General features: G+C 31.7%; 1 protein-coding gene across 6 annotated transcripts in view; it reads left to right on the forward strand.

Moving 5' to 3' along the window:
* LOC132726457 (transmembrane and coiled-coil domains protein 2-like) overlaps positions 1 to 15,663 on the forward strand; it is a gene marked incomplete at its 5' end in the record, with an annotated part of 45,136 nt that overhangs the window by 19,623 nt on the left and 9,850 nt on the right. For 2 of the 6 annotated variants that reach the window (XM_060711770.1, XM_060711775.1), the window contains 4 exon segments: positions 1,020 to 1,086; positions 3,065 to 3,085; positions 8,723 to 8,767; positions 15,174 to 15,396. In XM_060711770.1, the coding sequence (XP_060567753.1) occupies positions 1,020 to 1,086; positions 3,065 to 3,085; positions 8,723 to 8,767; positions 15,174 to 15,396 (356 nt within the window). 6 annotated transcript variants of the gene reach the window in all.

The following is a 15,663-nucleotide window of genomic DNA, read 5'->3' on the forward strand; positions in this document are numbered from 1 at the left end:
AGTCAGGCATATCCTCACAATTTTGGTACCAGAGTCAGGCATACCCTCACAATTTTGGTACCAGAGTCAGGCATACCCTCACAATTTTGGTGCCAGAGTCAGGCATACCCTCACAATTTTGGTGCCAGAGTCAGGCATACCCTCAACAATTTTGGTGCCAGAGTCAGGCATATCCTCACAATTTTGGTGCCAGAGTCAGGCATACCCTCACAATTTTGGTGCCAGTCAGGCATATCCTCACAATTTTGGTACCAGAGTCAGGCATACCCTCACAATTTTGGTACCAGAGTCAGGCATATCCTCACAATTTTGGTGCCAGAGTCAGGCATATCCTCACAATTTTGGTGCCAGAGTCAGGCATATCCTCACAATTTTGGTGCCAGAACCTCCACAAAATTGCCACAGTTGATAGGTTAGAACTCAGGTTATTTCCCTTGCTCACTTTTGCTTGGCAGCATTACAATTGACTTATACATTAGGTAAACAAACAATGGATTCATGTGTTTGATTATTGTGTGAGGCTCATTGTTCCCTGTAAATGATGTGATTTTTAATGACAGTTTTGTTGAAGATGATACTGTGCATTGTAAGAAACAGTTTGATTAATGATGGTTCAAAATTTAAAAATACTTGTTTTGTTATTTGGTGACAGCTTTACAGTATTTGATTGTATTACCTTTAAATTCTGGCACTAAACCTATTAAGATAATGCAATACTTGAGTTGGTAATGTTAATTTTTTTAACTGATACCAGATACATATTGTAAATATTAGCTGGGTGCAAAAATATTTATGTAAAGTTTTAATTTTTGCATAACATTATGCTATTTTTAACTTTGTTTTTCTTACACAATGCTGTTATTTTAAGAAATACTCACTTAGATCACAGAATTTTGTCTCATTTCTTTAACTTCAGAAAATTACAGTATTACGTTCAGTTGAAATAAATATCTATAACATGGAATTATATGTTACATGTGAATCTTAACATACTATTTTTTTTCTTCGGGGAATTTCAGAGGTCTCAGAAGATGGCCAGATGGAGGAGGGTGAAAAATCTCAGGGAGGAGGGACATTGCCCGCCAGGTAGAGTGACTTTATACAAACTTATTCTAAGGATGAAGTGCAATACTGTCTTATCTGAAATAACAAAACATTACCTGGGTGCAGTAACAGGTTAATTCCTATTGTTTCACAATAGAAGTTGACCAGAGTGTTACTGCACTAAGTTGGTGATATTCAGAGTCAATTATGATAGTGTTGCACATAGTACTAAATTTTATAGGCTCTTTTAGTAGTGTATGTACTGAATTTATAAGAGTTTATTTTATCTCTTGGCAGTATGTTTTGGGTTATTTTTTGGGTGTTCTTGTCTGTGCTGTTTCTTTTTTGATTTGTTAAAAAAAAAAATATTTTGTAAAAGAAATGAACCTATTTATTAAAGGTTGTTTCAAAACAATTATTAAATATGTTCAAATCTAAACGTACAATTTTGCCTATACCATCACTATGGGGGTCAAAATCAGCTAATGGCTTTTGTTGACTGCCTGATAACAAAAAAAAAAAAATCTATTAGTCTTTTTTTATCTTAAAAAAAACCCAAAAAACAATTTTTAATCATAAATGGTTTTAGTGATCAAGGAGAAATCAATTTTGAAAAGTTAAAAAACAGGGTGCAATAAAATAGGAAATAGATGATTGGTAGTTTTACAATTTGGTAGTTTTACAATATATACCATTTCTTATAACATAGAGTATATTTTAACATATTGTTTACTGTATTTAACCTGATTTTTATTCATTAGCTTTCTGCTAACACTTTAGAAAAGTCACCTCTATAGTTAAACCATTTTAGTTGATATATATATATGCATTTTTCTGGCATCAGTCTGAGACAAAACATAACTGGTTCTAGCTCTTAGATCGCTCCCAATTGTCATAAAAAATTAATTTATTTTTTAAATCGGTGTATCCTGCCTCAATATTGATGTTTAAATTTACAATATTGGGAGAAATTAATACCCTAAATAATAATTTTGACAAAATAAGTCTAGCAGTTTTTGTTTGAATATTATGATAGTCTTAGAACCGGCATAATTCATTTTAGTTACTCAGTCTGTTACTTCATAATTATAGTCTTTCTTTAATGACATCTGTGGTTATTTCCAAACAGAGACTCTATTTGAGCCCCAAAAAAGTCTTTTCACAAAAGACAACTTTTGTGATGGCAATGTTCATCTTCCATTGTTTTACGTTCTTTTTCTGTCCTTGACAACAATTTATTTGTGGTTTTTGACCAAACTTTACAAGAATGATCCTTAAGTGGTCCTTTAAAAAGGTTATATAAATGGTTTTAGTCTGATATATAAGTAGGTCACAGGAGCTAAAAATAGACTTTAAAAGTAAGATCTATAAAAATCTTCTTGTCAAAAATTACAATGACCAGAGCTTAGATATTTGGCATGTAGCGCCACCTTGTGATTCTCTCAAAAGTTACTTAAATCATGCTCCTGTGGTCAAAATTATAAAAAAAATCTTGGTTAAATACAGCGTCACATTTTCTCAACCTTAGAGCAGTATATTTTACAGATATTTGTAAAAGTTTATTTCATTCATAAATATATGAGAAACAAGAACTTGTCAACACAAGAAAGGTTTTTTTTTCTTCATGAAAATAAGTTAATTTTGACAAATCTGCTGTATTTGTGCTGATTTAAAATAATTGGCTAAATCCAATCACTTTACAACAAAGGAGGAAATCAAAGAACAGTATATGAGCCGCGTCATGACAAAACCAACATAATGGGTTTGCGACCAGCATGGATCCAGACCATCCTGCGCATCCGCGCAGTCTGATCAGGATCCATGCTGTTCGCTTACCAACTCTATTACAAGTAGAGAAACTGATAGCGAACAGCATGGATCCTGATCAGACTGCGCGGATGCGCAGGCTTGTCTGGATCCATGCTGGTCGCAAACCCATTATGTTGGTTTTGTCGTGAGGCGGCTCATATGCTTCTTGCTGTGTACTTAATTTTATGTCTGAACTTTCTGATTTCTTCAGATTCAAGCCTCAGTTTACAAGGTAGAGACTTTTTTGTGGGAAAGCATTTGATTAACATAGCATTTATATCACCCCACAATGCTTTTACTAGTATCTAAGGCTTTAAAGATATTGGAGTTTCTCAAATTTCAAAGATAATATTATTATCTATGCCTCAGAAATATGGGGCTATAGACAGTTATTAGTTGAAATGTACCAACAGTTTTCTCCCTTCACATTTAATTTTAAATGGATTTTATGATGAAGGAAAGGTAAATCTAAAAAGAAGTTTTTGCCAAAAAGGTCTGGGTGAATTTTTAAATTGGACATTATAGGGTATTTTTAAGTGTTATATTGGTTTGTAGAAATATTCAAAGTGAAATGTTACAGAATTATTTTGTATATCATCAATGTACAGTTCTGCAAAATTTCATTATTTTGTTTTTGAGAAACTTCAAATATTTTTTCTATCTGCCTTAGATTTATATCTTTACCTTATCATTTATATTTTGTATTTTATGGGTTATCAAATATAATTTGGTGTTATGTTGTTTATCTAAAAGGCTTACAAATAATTACACTTTGTTTCAGAGTCTGTTCAGGATGCATTGTATTGAAATGGAAGACATAGCATTATAAGCTTTAGTTTTAAGATTTAAGATTGATGGGGTTTCTTTCTTTTAAAAAAAATTTTTGTAGTTGTGCTTAAAGAATGAATACTGTTAAGCCAGCAATGGGATGGGGTGGGTGGGAGAGAGATACACTTGCTTTTTTTCTCTCAAGTTTCATGAACAGACTTTATATTCAGATTTCTAAATATAGATTTAAATATAGATTTGGAGGGAATATCTTATTTTGCATAGATTTTGTCTAGGTTTGTTACATTACCATATCAATATATTTTATAGGGTAATAAGGTATTTACTAAAGTAGGCACATTAACTGTCTCTACATATCATAATAACATTTCAACATGTGCAACTTGGTGGAGAATTGCATTGAATGTGTATATACTAGTGAAAATAGATACATACTAGTGGATAAGTCATAATCATTATTGTGTACCATGTTATCCCTAAATCATATGTTATTTATTATATTATTGTTTGAATGGGGTGCATTTTATGTACTTATTAACAAAGAAAGTTACAACAAGATGCAGAGAATTGCCATTTTCCTTTGAGTAGATATAGGGATCATTTAGGTCAAGGTCAAGATCATCAATGCCAAAAATAGAATTTTTTACTTCTGCTGGTATGGCCTTCATTTATTGACTGACGTTTTTCATATTCAGATGGTCCAGGCTTGGGGGTCATGGGGTGAAGGACATATGTGCTAACAACTTAACAATAGATTTTTGCACATTTTTTAGCTCACCTGTCACAAAGTGACAGGGTGAGCTTTTGTGATCGCTTTTCGACGGCGTCCGTCCGTCCGTCATCCGTCCGTCCGTAAACTTTTGCTTTAAATGACATCTCCTCATAAACCACTGAGCCAATTTCATCCAAACTTCACAGGAATGTTCCTTTGGTGGTCACCTTTAAAAATTGTTCAAAGAATTTAATTCCATGCAGAACTCTGGTTGCCATGGCAACCAAAAGAAAAAACTTTAAATATCTTCTTTTAAAAAACCATAAGAGCTAGAGCTTAGATATTTGGCATGAAAACATCTTCTAGTGAGTGTCTACCAAGTTTGTTCAAATAAAAGCCCTGGGGTCAAAATTGGCCCCGCCCCGGGGGGGGGGGGGTCATTGATTTTCCCTATATGCATATAGTAAAAACTTAAAAAATCTTCTTTTAAAGAACCCAAAGAGCTAGAGCTAAGATATTTAGCATGAAACATGTTCTAATGGGTGTCTACCAAGTTTGTTCAAATAAAAGCCCTGTGGTCAAAATTGGCCCCGCCCCTGGGGGTCATAGATTTTCCCTATATGCATATAGTAAAAACTTAAAAATCTTCTTTTAAAGAACCGTAAGAGCTAGAGCTTAGATATTTAGCATGAAACATCTTCTAGTGAATGTCTACCAAGTTTGTTCAAATAAAAGCCCTGGGATCAAAATTGGCCCCGCCCCAGGGGGTCATTGATTTTCCCTATATGCATATAGTAAAAACTTAAAAATCTTCTTTTAAAGAACCCAAAGAGCTAGAGCTAAGATATTAAGCATGAAACATCTTCTAGTGAGTGTCTACCAAGTTTGTTCAAATTAAAGCCCTGGGGTCAAAATTGGCCCCGCCCCGGGGGTCATTGATTTTCCCTATATGCATATAGTAAAAACTTAAAAAATTTTCTTTTAAAGAACCCAAAGAGCTAGAGCTAAGATATTTAGCATGAAACATTTTCTAATGAGTGTCTACCAAGTTTGTTCAAATAAAAGCCCTGGGGTCAAAATTGGCCCCGCCCCAGGGGGTCATTGATTTTCCCTATATGCATATAGTAAAAACTTAAAAAATCTTCTTCTAAAGAACTCAAAGAGCTAGAGCTAAGATATTTAGCATGAAACATGTTCTAATGGGTGTCTACCAAGTATGTTCAAATAAAAGCCCTGGGGTCAAAACTGGCCCGGGGGGGGGGGGGTCATTGATTTTCCTTATATGTGTATAGCAAAAACTTAAAAATCTTCTTTGGAAAAACCCAAATAGCTAGAGTTTAGATATTAAGCATGAAACATCTTTAAATAAATATCTACAAAGTTTGTTAAAATAAACGCCGGGGGGTCAAAACTGGCCCTGCCCCAAGGGTGTCATTGTTTTTAACTATATGTGTATAGTAAAAACTTTAAAAATCTTCTTTTAAAAAAGCCAATGAGCTAGAACTTAGATGTTAAGCATGAAACATCTTCTTATGGGTGTCTACCAAGTCTGTTCAAATAAACAAATAAAAGCCCTTGGGTAAAAATTGGCCCGGGGGTGTGGGGGGGCCTATATACAGGTGAGCGACCTAATGGCCATCATGGCCCTCTTGTTTCATTCTTGGAAAGAACATACATTTGGTGTTCCTTTAAGTTTGGGTGGAGTTTGGGATCACTGGGTTAAAGTTCAAGGTCATTTTTATATTGTATTTGATTGGTAATTCGTCACATAGCAAAGACATTGCCAAGTTACATTTTTTTTTTACAATAACAAAAGGCCATGACTCTGTCAATTTATATTTAAAAAGTGTTTACAATAATTTTAGCCATTTTTCTGTCCATAACCAAAAAATGGAAAACCTTTTTGGAAAAGTTGTTAGGTTGGCCTGGGGAATTTGTGTTTTTCCAAATACATATTCTTGTTTTTGTCTATTATTTGTTTAAAATATTTATTTAAAAAATAGTATCCAGTTATTTAATATATTTATTTAAAAAATTTGCCCACTTCTTTAATTTTTTAGTTTTAAAGTTGTATCCACTTATTTAATTTAAATTATTTATTTTTAAAATCTATCCACATACTTGATATATTTATTTGTGTTTTTTCCTTGCCAAAGTTTATGCATGATAAATCATATAATGGTAAATGGCATTGACTGAACAACATTACATAAAATAAGTAAATATATGATGATATGTTTTGTCCTTTCCATACTAAATATCTTAAATGAACCTTACCATACTAATTATATTAAATGAATGTCTCCATCTTTACCACTGAAACAAAACTATTCATTGTCTTTTGGGAATTTTCAAAAATATGTACTAAATAAATAGATATGTACTAAATAAATAGGGAACTGAGCATTATCTGAGTGAGCATGGCTGTGCCAGATGATCTTTGTCTGCACTGGCTGTATGGCCACCAGCATGCTTACGGTTATATCAGCTTGACTATTATTGGCAGAAAAAGTAGGAGTTTATGTTAAACGCCCTACTTATGCTATGGCTTCAGCATAAAAAACCATTAAGTCGCTTGTATTGTCATTATTGAACTTCAATACTAACAAAGCTTTTACATTGAAACAAAAATATGTGAATGCATCTTGATAGGTGCTTAGTGACCTGACACACACATTTTCTGGTCAAAAGGTCATTGGGACCCATAATAACAAAAGCATTAAATCTGGCCATTTTATTTAAATCAGAGTGCATTTACATGGGAACTTCAAACTTTGTATTTAGGTTCCATTCTTATTTTGGGTCAAAATGTCAAGGTCACACTAATCTTCTTTAATATTATTATTATTGATAAGAAGGGTCTATAATTACACACCAGTTTTATTGAAACTTGACATGAATATTTTTTATGATGTCTATGTTCATATTATAAGGAATTTGACAATGACCAAATAAATGACCTTGACCTTCATAGTTAATTGCTTAAAATTTGCTGAAATTGTTGGTAATTCAGGCTATAACTTTCTTATTTATGGATGCATTATATCTATACTTTGACATAACAATCTTTTTAATAATGTTTTTAAATACGTCAAACTATATTTGACTTTGACCTTAACATGACCGTGAAGGTCAATTATTGAATTGTGTTAAAATTGGCCATAACTTGTAAGGTCAAATTATTGAATTTTGCTAAAATTGTAATTGTAATGAATAGATATTTTTAATTTATTCTTGGATATAACAACCTTATAGTAAACACCTATAAGTAGGTCAAACCAAACTTGACATTGACCTATTTAATGACCTTGATCTAACAGCAGGTAGTTGCCATATGACCTTTACTGTGTTTGTGTGGCGCAAAAAACCAAACCAAAAAAAAACAAAACAAAAAAAAACAAACAAAAAATAAGTAGGGCAATTTAGCTACATTTTGATGGAGAATAAAAATGTTTTTTTTTAGTGACATAATGAAAAAAAGTATTTTTTTTTTTTCACTTTTGTAGTATGCACTGTATTAAATGGAAAGATCCAATACCCAGGTCCTGTTAAAGCTTTCAGTTAACCTAACAGTTTTACTTTTCTTCATCATGTTAAAACGTTATTTTACTGTTTGGAGTCATGTCATGTCAATTATCATGTCATGTTACATTATGTTACAATCATGTTATTTAAAGTTAATGTTATCACCATGTGTTAAAATTACATGATTGTATGTTATATATTATGCTTTGCTATTTTATGATATGTTATGTTATGATATGATATGATATGATATGATATGTTATGTTATGTCATGTTTTGTTATGATATGATATGTTATGTTATGTTATGTAATGTCATGTTATCAGAACTAAGTATAATCTTCGTGTCATGTGTGAGTTTTAAGTGATTAAAAATTTATTTAATTGCAAAACCTCTTGATTTTCTAATAATTACAGTTTTGCCAATCAAGTTTGTGTTGAATTTTATAATCTTTTTTTTTTCAGATTAACAGTACTGTATTTAATGTTTTTAATGTTATTACAGAAGTGTTTTTCCATACATAATTTATTATATATTATCTATACAGTATTTCATATTTTTATGTATCTATAGAGTTGTCTTTCCATACATTGCCTTTTATGCTGTTGAGCTATACTGTGGCAAATATTAAAGGTTTATAACATAAGAAATCAAAACTTTTCTACCATATCCTCATATAATGATTGTCAAAAAGGCTTCATATATATAGTTGACTTTGCTACATAGTATTACACAAAGTCATACATAAATATGACATTCTGCAATAAAAAAAAAGAAAGACAACTCTGTACAGATTGTGTCACAGTCTTTAACAAGGGAGGTAAATCTGTATGATATTTACAGGGAGGTAGCTTTCACTGGTAAAAACGAAGAAACACAAGCCCCTAGGTAGGTTTTGTGTAAAAGGGCAACTTTGTTTAGCTTGATCTTAGAGGTGGTTTTAAATGCTTGTTTAATTTAAGTCTTTTACATTATACAGAATAAATTTTAATATTACCCTTCTGGAACCAGAAGGAACCAAAAGAAAAAAAAAGATCCCCAATAAATTTATTATGTCTTCACATCTGTGCAGTCAGACCTGGCTTTATACAGCAGATCTTATTATATGTTGTTATTCCCAACACTTATTATCATAGTAGACAGTTAACATTGAAGTTAGTCATGTGCATTTATGAAAATCCGCAGGTTATGGGTTAAAAAAGATCAGAGGAGAAAAAAAGTTCCAGGAGGGGGTGGGGGAGGGGGGGATTAATGATATTGTAGTTTTTTTGATGAACAGAAGTTGCCCTTATAAAACCAGATCCTGCTTGATGTATGAAATAGCTTTTGCTGTTTGTATATGTATACCAAAGTTTATAGTACATAGGGGTGTCACTTTTATCAATGTTAACAGATTTTTAGCTAAAATAAAGAAAAGTGGTATTACCATGGTTAGTATTTGACAAAGAGGCAAAAAAGTTTTAAATTGATTCTAAATATATTACGTTAGTTTTTTAATAACAAGAAATGACAATTTGTTTGTATTTCTAAGTGTACAATGTACTTTTTCCAATCTGATCGAGTAAGGTACGGCCCTAACGGAAAATAGTTACCCCATATTCGGATATGTATTGTAATCATATTGAATACAACAAAATACTAACTTACAAACAAAATTTCATATCTTGTCATAAAGAAACAAAGTTAATGTTGAAAATTTAAGGATTTTATTAGTATAGTCGGGTAAATATTTAACAGATTAATATTTATTAGGTTACCATTGAAACAGTTAAAAAATTTTCAAACCGTGACACCCCTAGTATGATGTTTTAGTACCTCAATTACTGTTGATCACAACACTAATTGTAGAAATCTCTTCTTGTGTTTCTATGCGTAGTATTCGTATTATTCGTATTATTCATATGTGTTAGTGGCCAGTTAATATAAGATCACTGCACTTGTTGTACTAATTATCTCCTGTTGTATATATTTTAGTGGTTAGTCGATATTTGATGGTATCATATGATCTTTTATGTTGTATCATTTTGCAAAATTTTTGGAAGGGTTAAAATTTAAAGTTTGGGTTTTTTTGGAAATCGGTTTAAAAAATTTTTTTTTTTTGGTCAAGGGGCCCTCGTATGCCCCAGAGAAAAAATTTAAAGGGAAAATTTTTGTTTCCCCTAAAGTTTATTTTTTTGGGCCCGGGGACTTCAAAAAGAAATTTAAAATTTTCATGATTTTAAAGAAAAATTAAAAATTTTTTTAAACCCTTTTCCCCGCCAAAAAATCCTTTTTTACTTATTAAACAAAATTTATTTTTAGGTCGAAAAAATTAAAAAAAATTATTTTTGGTTAAACTGTCATTTATTGGACCTTTTTCACCCTTTTTAAATTAATGGGAATTTTTTAAAAAGGGTTAATTTAGAACAAAATTTTAAAAGCCCCAAAAAACAAAAGATTTGGAAAAGTTCCCCAAAAAAAAAGCTCGAGTCTGTTTCTCTAATACGAATCGATGTTAGAGGTTATAAAATAAATATCCTGAGAAACTAAGTATGACAAAATCATCTCGGAATTGATGAAGACAATAGAAGCTGTAATAGAGTGATAGATTGATGACACAAGAAATGAATGAAAGCCGGGGCTAAACTAACCGGTCTTAGAAATGTTATTATACTGGCAGCTAGGAATCATGTCTGGAAATCTGTGAGGCTTAAGGCTACAAATGTTAATCATAGTTTTGTGGGCTTCTTTTTTTACATAATCCATTAACAATGTTGCCAGTATTGGCAGGCTTAGATGAGAGAGATTTTCGAAGTTACTTTTTTTTTATGTCTCTGAGTGCTTGATGGATAATAAATGACTACCTTATGGCTTTATGACACGACCTCAGATGCCATTTTGTACAGTATCATAAGTGCAGTTGATGCCTTCACTAATGGAGATTTTAGTACATTGATATTTAAATATCCTTACATATTACCAGTTCATTGGTTGAAATAATTTAAAATTTAAAGGTTTTTTTTAGCTCGACTATTCGAAGAATACGAGAGCTGTTGTAGTCGCCCCGGCGTCTGCGTCGGCGTCTGCGTTGGTTAAAGTTTTTTGTAAAGTCAAATATCTCAATTATTGCTTGAGATATTCATTTGAAACTTACAATACTTATTTATAGTAACAAGGTACATCAGATTGACAAGTTGGATAACTCTGCCTACAGTATTGACAGAATTATGCCCCTTTATAACTTAGAAATTTTGGTTAAAGTTTTTTGTAAAGTTAAATATCTCAATTATTGCTTGAGATATTCAATTGAAATTTAAAATACTTTTTTATAGTAACAATGTTCATCAGTTTGCAAAATTGCATAACTCTGCCTGCAATATTTGCAGAATTATTTGCCCCTTTGAAACTTAGAAACCAAGTTCCATAACTCTATCTTGCATTAGGGCTGATTCATATCCCCTTTTCTACTTAGTCTCTTGGTTAATGTTTACATGCAAGTTTTACATATCTCAATAACTATTAAAGATATTTATTTAAAACTTCACATATGCATTTAGGGTCATAATTGTAGGTCACTGACAAAGATCCATAATTCTATCTTGCATTTAGGCTGATTTTTCTCCCCTTTTTCAACTTAGAAATTCATGGTAAAGTTTTGCTTGTAAGCTGTTATCTCCATAACTACTGAAGGGTTTGTGCCTTTTTTGGGACAATTTTATGCATTCATAATAATAAAGCAGTGATTTACTTGATAAAACATCTTAATAACAAGCCTTTGTACCTTTTCTGTCAAATTTATGTATTCATAGGTAATTAGTATTATTATACTCAATAAAACACCCTTGTGACATTACCTTCCGAATAGTCAAGCCAATACTGTATAATTAGACTCTCTCTAAGGCCTATAACATGAATTTATAAAAAAAAATTAGCCCTTTTGTGAACTTAAAAAATTTAACATTATCAAGGCTCTTTTACTATCAAGCACTTAGAATAGTCGAGCGTGCTGTCCTACCGACAGCTCTTGTTTACGTTTATAAAGTTAGAATTATGGTAATCATGGTTGTCAGTTGATATTTTACATATTTGTATATAAGTTTCATTATCGTAACCCAGTAAAAAAGTTTGAAAGCCAAAGGGGGTGTACTGGTGTCAGCTTGTCCCCTTGCCATTCAGTCAACACTTCTAGCCTTTTGTCTGCTATATAAGATTGATTAAAACTAATATAAACTGTTTTTACCAGCATGTTGCCTACTCCCTTCTAAAATTGTGTTATTACCCCCATTTATGGCCTTTCTGAATATTTTATGAAGCAATTTGCCTACAGATTTGTAAATGTTTCTTGATAGATTTCATTTAAAACTTTATATAATTTGTTTGTACTAGCATGTGTATTCTTCCAATAAAGTTGGTGATGTTTTTGGTAGTTTTCACTCCAGATCACAGCAGTAAGTCACATTGAATTTACAACAGTTCAGCCGCCACAAATCAAGTTTTAATTCCTGTGCATTTATATGCAATAGTTATTGCCTTTTGAATGTTTTCTGGAAAATTAGGTGGTGACATCTGTTTATGCATGTGTGACACGTCATCCCTGCAGTGTTAAACAATATGGCCTGTTGTAACAGAAATGAAAATTTTATGTAGTGATTTTGTATGCAGATAATTATATAACTTCATGTATGTTGTATTGGTTGTGAATGATAAGAATTGCGCAGATAAGTTACTAATTGACTAGGATATGAAAGGTTCTGGGAATTAATATGCATGTATTTGTTTGATGTCATTAATTGGTTTTGTAAAACAGTTTAATTTAATATAATGCTTCCAATTTTGCTGAGTCAGGGTGTTTGAATTTTAAATATGCTGGCAGGACTATTACTGTGGCAGTATTTATGATAGATGGACCGCACTAAGTTAACAAAGATTTCTTCAAAGATGAATGCATTAAAATGTTTCTTAACAATGCATGTATTAAAGATGTTTGTCATGAGGTGTGTCGAATTGCCAGAACACATTCCAATATCAAGTTTATTGTACATTTCAAACAAGCACCATACATAATTTTATGCTATGCCAGATTTGCAATAACAGAATGAAAATGCCCTCTAAGAATGGTAATAATGGGAAGGACCCTTGAAATTGTAAAAATTACCTACTCCAGCAGTTAAAATAAGAAACCGCATTGCTTTCAAATTTGTGAAAAAGCTCGCCAATGATAAGCAGTTTGAAAGGTCACAAGAAGGTGACCTCCTATTGGTGCCTGTCAGATCCTTATGCATAGCTTTAATTATGATCTGATTTTAATCGGATTGTATGTTGTGGCAAGAACCCTGTGATCACTAAGAAAATACATGTGTCTAAAAATTGCATATCACTCCTAACTCTTAGTTGATCATCTACCATGCATGAAAATGGGATTGTTGATGGCCTTTAAAAATAAAGATGTAGCCTGTTCAAACAATCTAATGATGTATATTTTTAAGTCTCATGCATTTATAGAATTAAGCTGTCAGCCAAAATAATTACTCTGTTGACAAAGTGGCATGTGGGGGTAATCTTGCCAGACCTGTGACAGTTTCAGTTAAAGTTTATTATTCTTTATTGAAATTTTTATTGCCTTATCCCAATTTTGTAAATGAAGATCCCTCTTTAAACAAGGTATAATTGATTAAATTGTATAATTAGCTATAAAATCTTCTGCCAGTAGTTGTTTTGAAAAAGGATAATTCCAAAATAACTTTATGGTGAATATATGTTTGTAAAATACTGTATAATTGTCTCAAGAAATCATTGCTTTATGGTTTACTAGAAGAAAAATATTTTATTCCAGATCATTTTTTTTCTGTTTTTGAGCAATATTCATTTGTAACAGAGAATCTTTCAAGAAATGACCATAGGCTGTGAAAACAACAAAATTTTACCATTTATAAATTTCGTAAAATTATTTCATAATAATGTATAGCTAATACTGCAGTAAGATGAATATGTGTAATGATAAGAGCAGTTGCTATAGGGACCAACATTCTCTTCAATTTTATTTTTAATTGTAACATTCTAAATTATGATACACACACTGCACATTATGATAAATGTAAAAGTACAGTTGCTATGGTGATGTTTAATCACTATTCTTCTCCTTTGAGTTGACATTTAGTTTGTTTTAGCTATTTAATTTGCAAAGCTTCGCTATTTTTCCTTGTAAAATTGTTGTTATCTCATTTTATCAATAAGATTTAAATACTTAAAGCTGAGCCTTCAGCTTTTCTTTTTTTGTTAGAAAAACAATTCTGTGCTGTTTCAAACTAAGTATTTCAGTAATTTTACTTGGAAAAGTGCATCATATCACTACTAAGTATTTTTCAAAAGAGCACCCCGAGTGCTTATTAAAGTGTGCCATTGATGTTCGTTTCTAAAAATAGAAGAACAGGAAACAAATCGTCAGCTAGACATAACAATTTGTTGTCAATTTTATTTCATAGAAATTACCAGATGATAAGAACCTTTCATTAATTAAGACATATATTTTATGTTAACATTTTATTCAACATTATTTATTTGGTGTGAGAATTTTATTACTTTATCATATTACTATCATGTATTACTAAGCAACCATTTTCATATTAAAGAATCTTACCTATTTGAAGATTGTTTAATGAGAAATAGCTTACATTTATCAATTAGACATACAAGATATTTGATTAAAATTGAAATAACGTAATTTTGTTTTTTACTGCTGGTGTTGTGGCATTACAAAATGTTGTCTGCTTTTGTTGTAATTATGTTTGTATGTTGCTTTCTGTTACCTTAATGCTAAGTTACTGTATTTGCTCATTTAGTTGTATACAATAAAATAAGGGCATTGCTGACAAAACCAACATAGTGCGTTTGCGACCAGCATGGATCCAGACCAGCCTGCGCATCTGCGCAGTCTGATCAGGATCCATGCTGTTCGCTATCAGTTTCTCTACTTGTTATAGGGTTTGTAAGTGAACAGCATGGATCCTGATCAGACTGGACGGATGCGCAGGCTGGTCTGGATCCATGCTGGTCGCAAACCAATTATGTTGGTTTTGTCGTGACGCGGCTCATTAATAAGGGCATTGCTGACAAAAATTTTGGTAAGGTGTTATACATCTACATGTGTTTATATGTAATATTACAAAGAGGCTTTTTGCCAACTTTTCTTGGCAATGCTCTATTTATAACAACAGAGGTAAACTATTTTTTAATAAAAATAAAAATTCTATTTGTAGAAACTGATGAAATATTGCTATTTATAGTAACTGGAAGTGATGTCATTGTCTATTTATAGCTTCAAGTTTGATTCTGATGAGGAAAAGTCAAGTATTACATCAGGTTCTGGGTTCGGAGCCCACAGCAGTCCACAGTCCAACTCACAGAATGCCTCCCAGCAGATTGTTATACCTCAGGGGGCACTTGATAGTCTTATTCAGGAATTGAGAGAATCGAAAGAGAGTAGTAATATGCTGCAAGAAAAATTACAACGAGTTATAGATGACTTTGATGCTTATAAGGTAACACAGACTTTACACAGTATTCTATTACACTGAATTTCTTAATTTCTACCTCAAATCTGGTAAACAAATTACACAATATATGTACGGCATCTAATGTAAAATTTTTATTAAAAAAAAATCAAGAAATTATTTTGTATATCCATGAGTTTTCATATAATGTAAAATTTTATTAAACCAGTTCAAGAAATTATTATAAAGGGAACCTCTTAAAGGCTTTATAACATTTTTTTACAAGTTAAAGAGTTCAATTTTTTGATTTGGAGG

This window comes from Ruditapes philippinarum, unplaced genomic scaffold (genome assembly GCF_026571515.1).
Source record: "Ruditapes philippinarum isolate M1 unplaced genomic scaffold, ASM2657151v2 ctg3073_1_1_1_1, whole genome shotgun sequence".
Classification (NCBI taxonomy): Eukaryota; Metazoa; Mollusca; class Bivalvia; order Venerida; family Veneridae; genus Ruditapes; species Ruditapes philippinarum.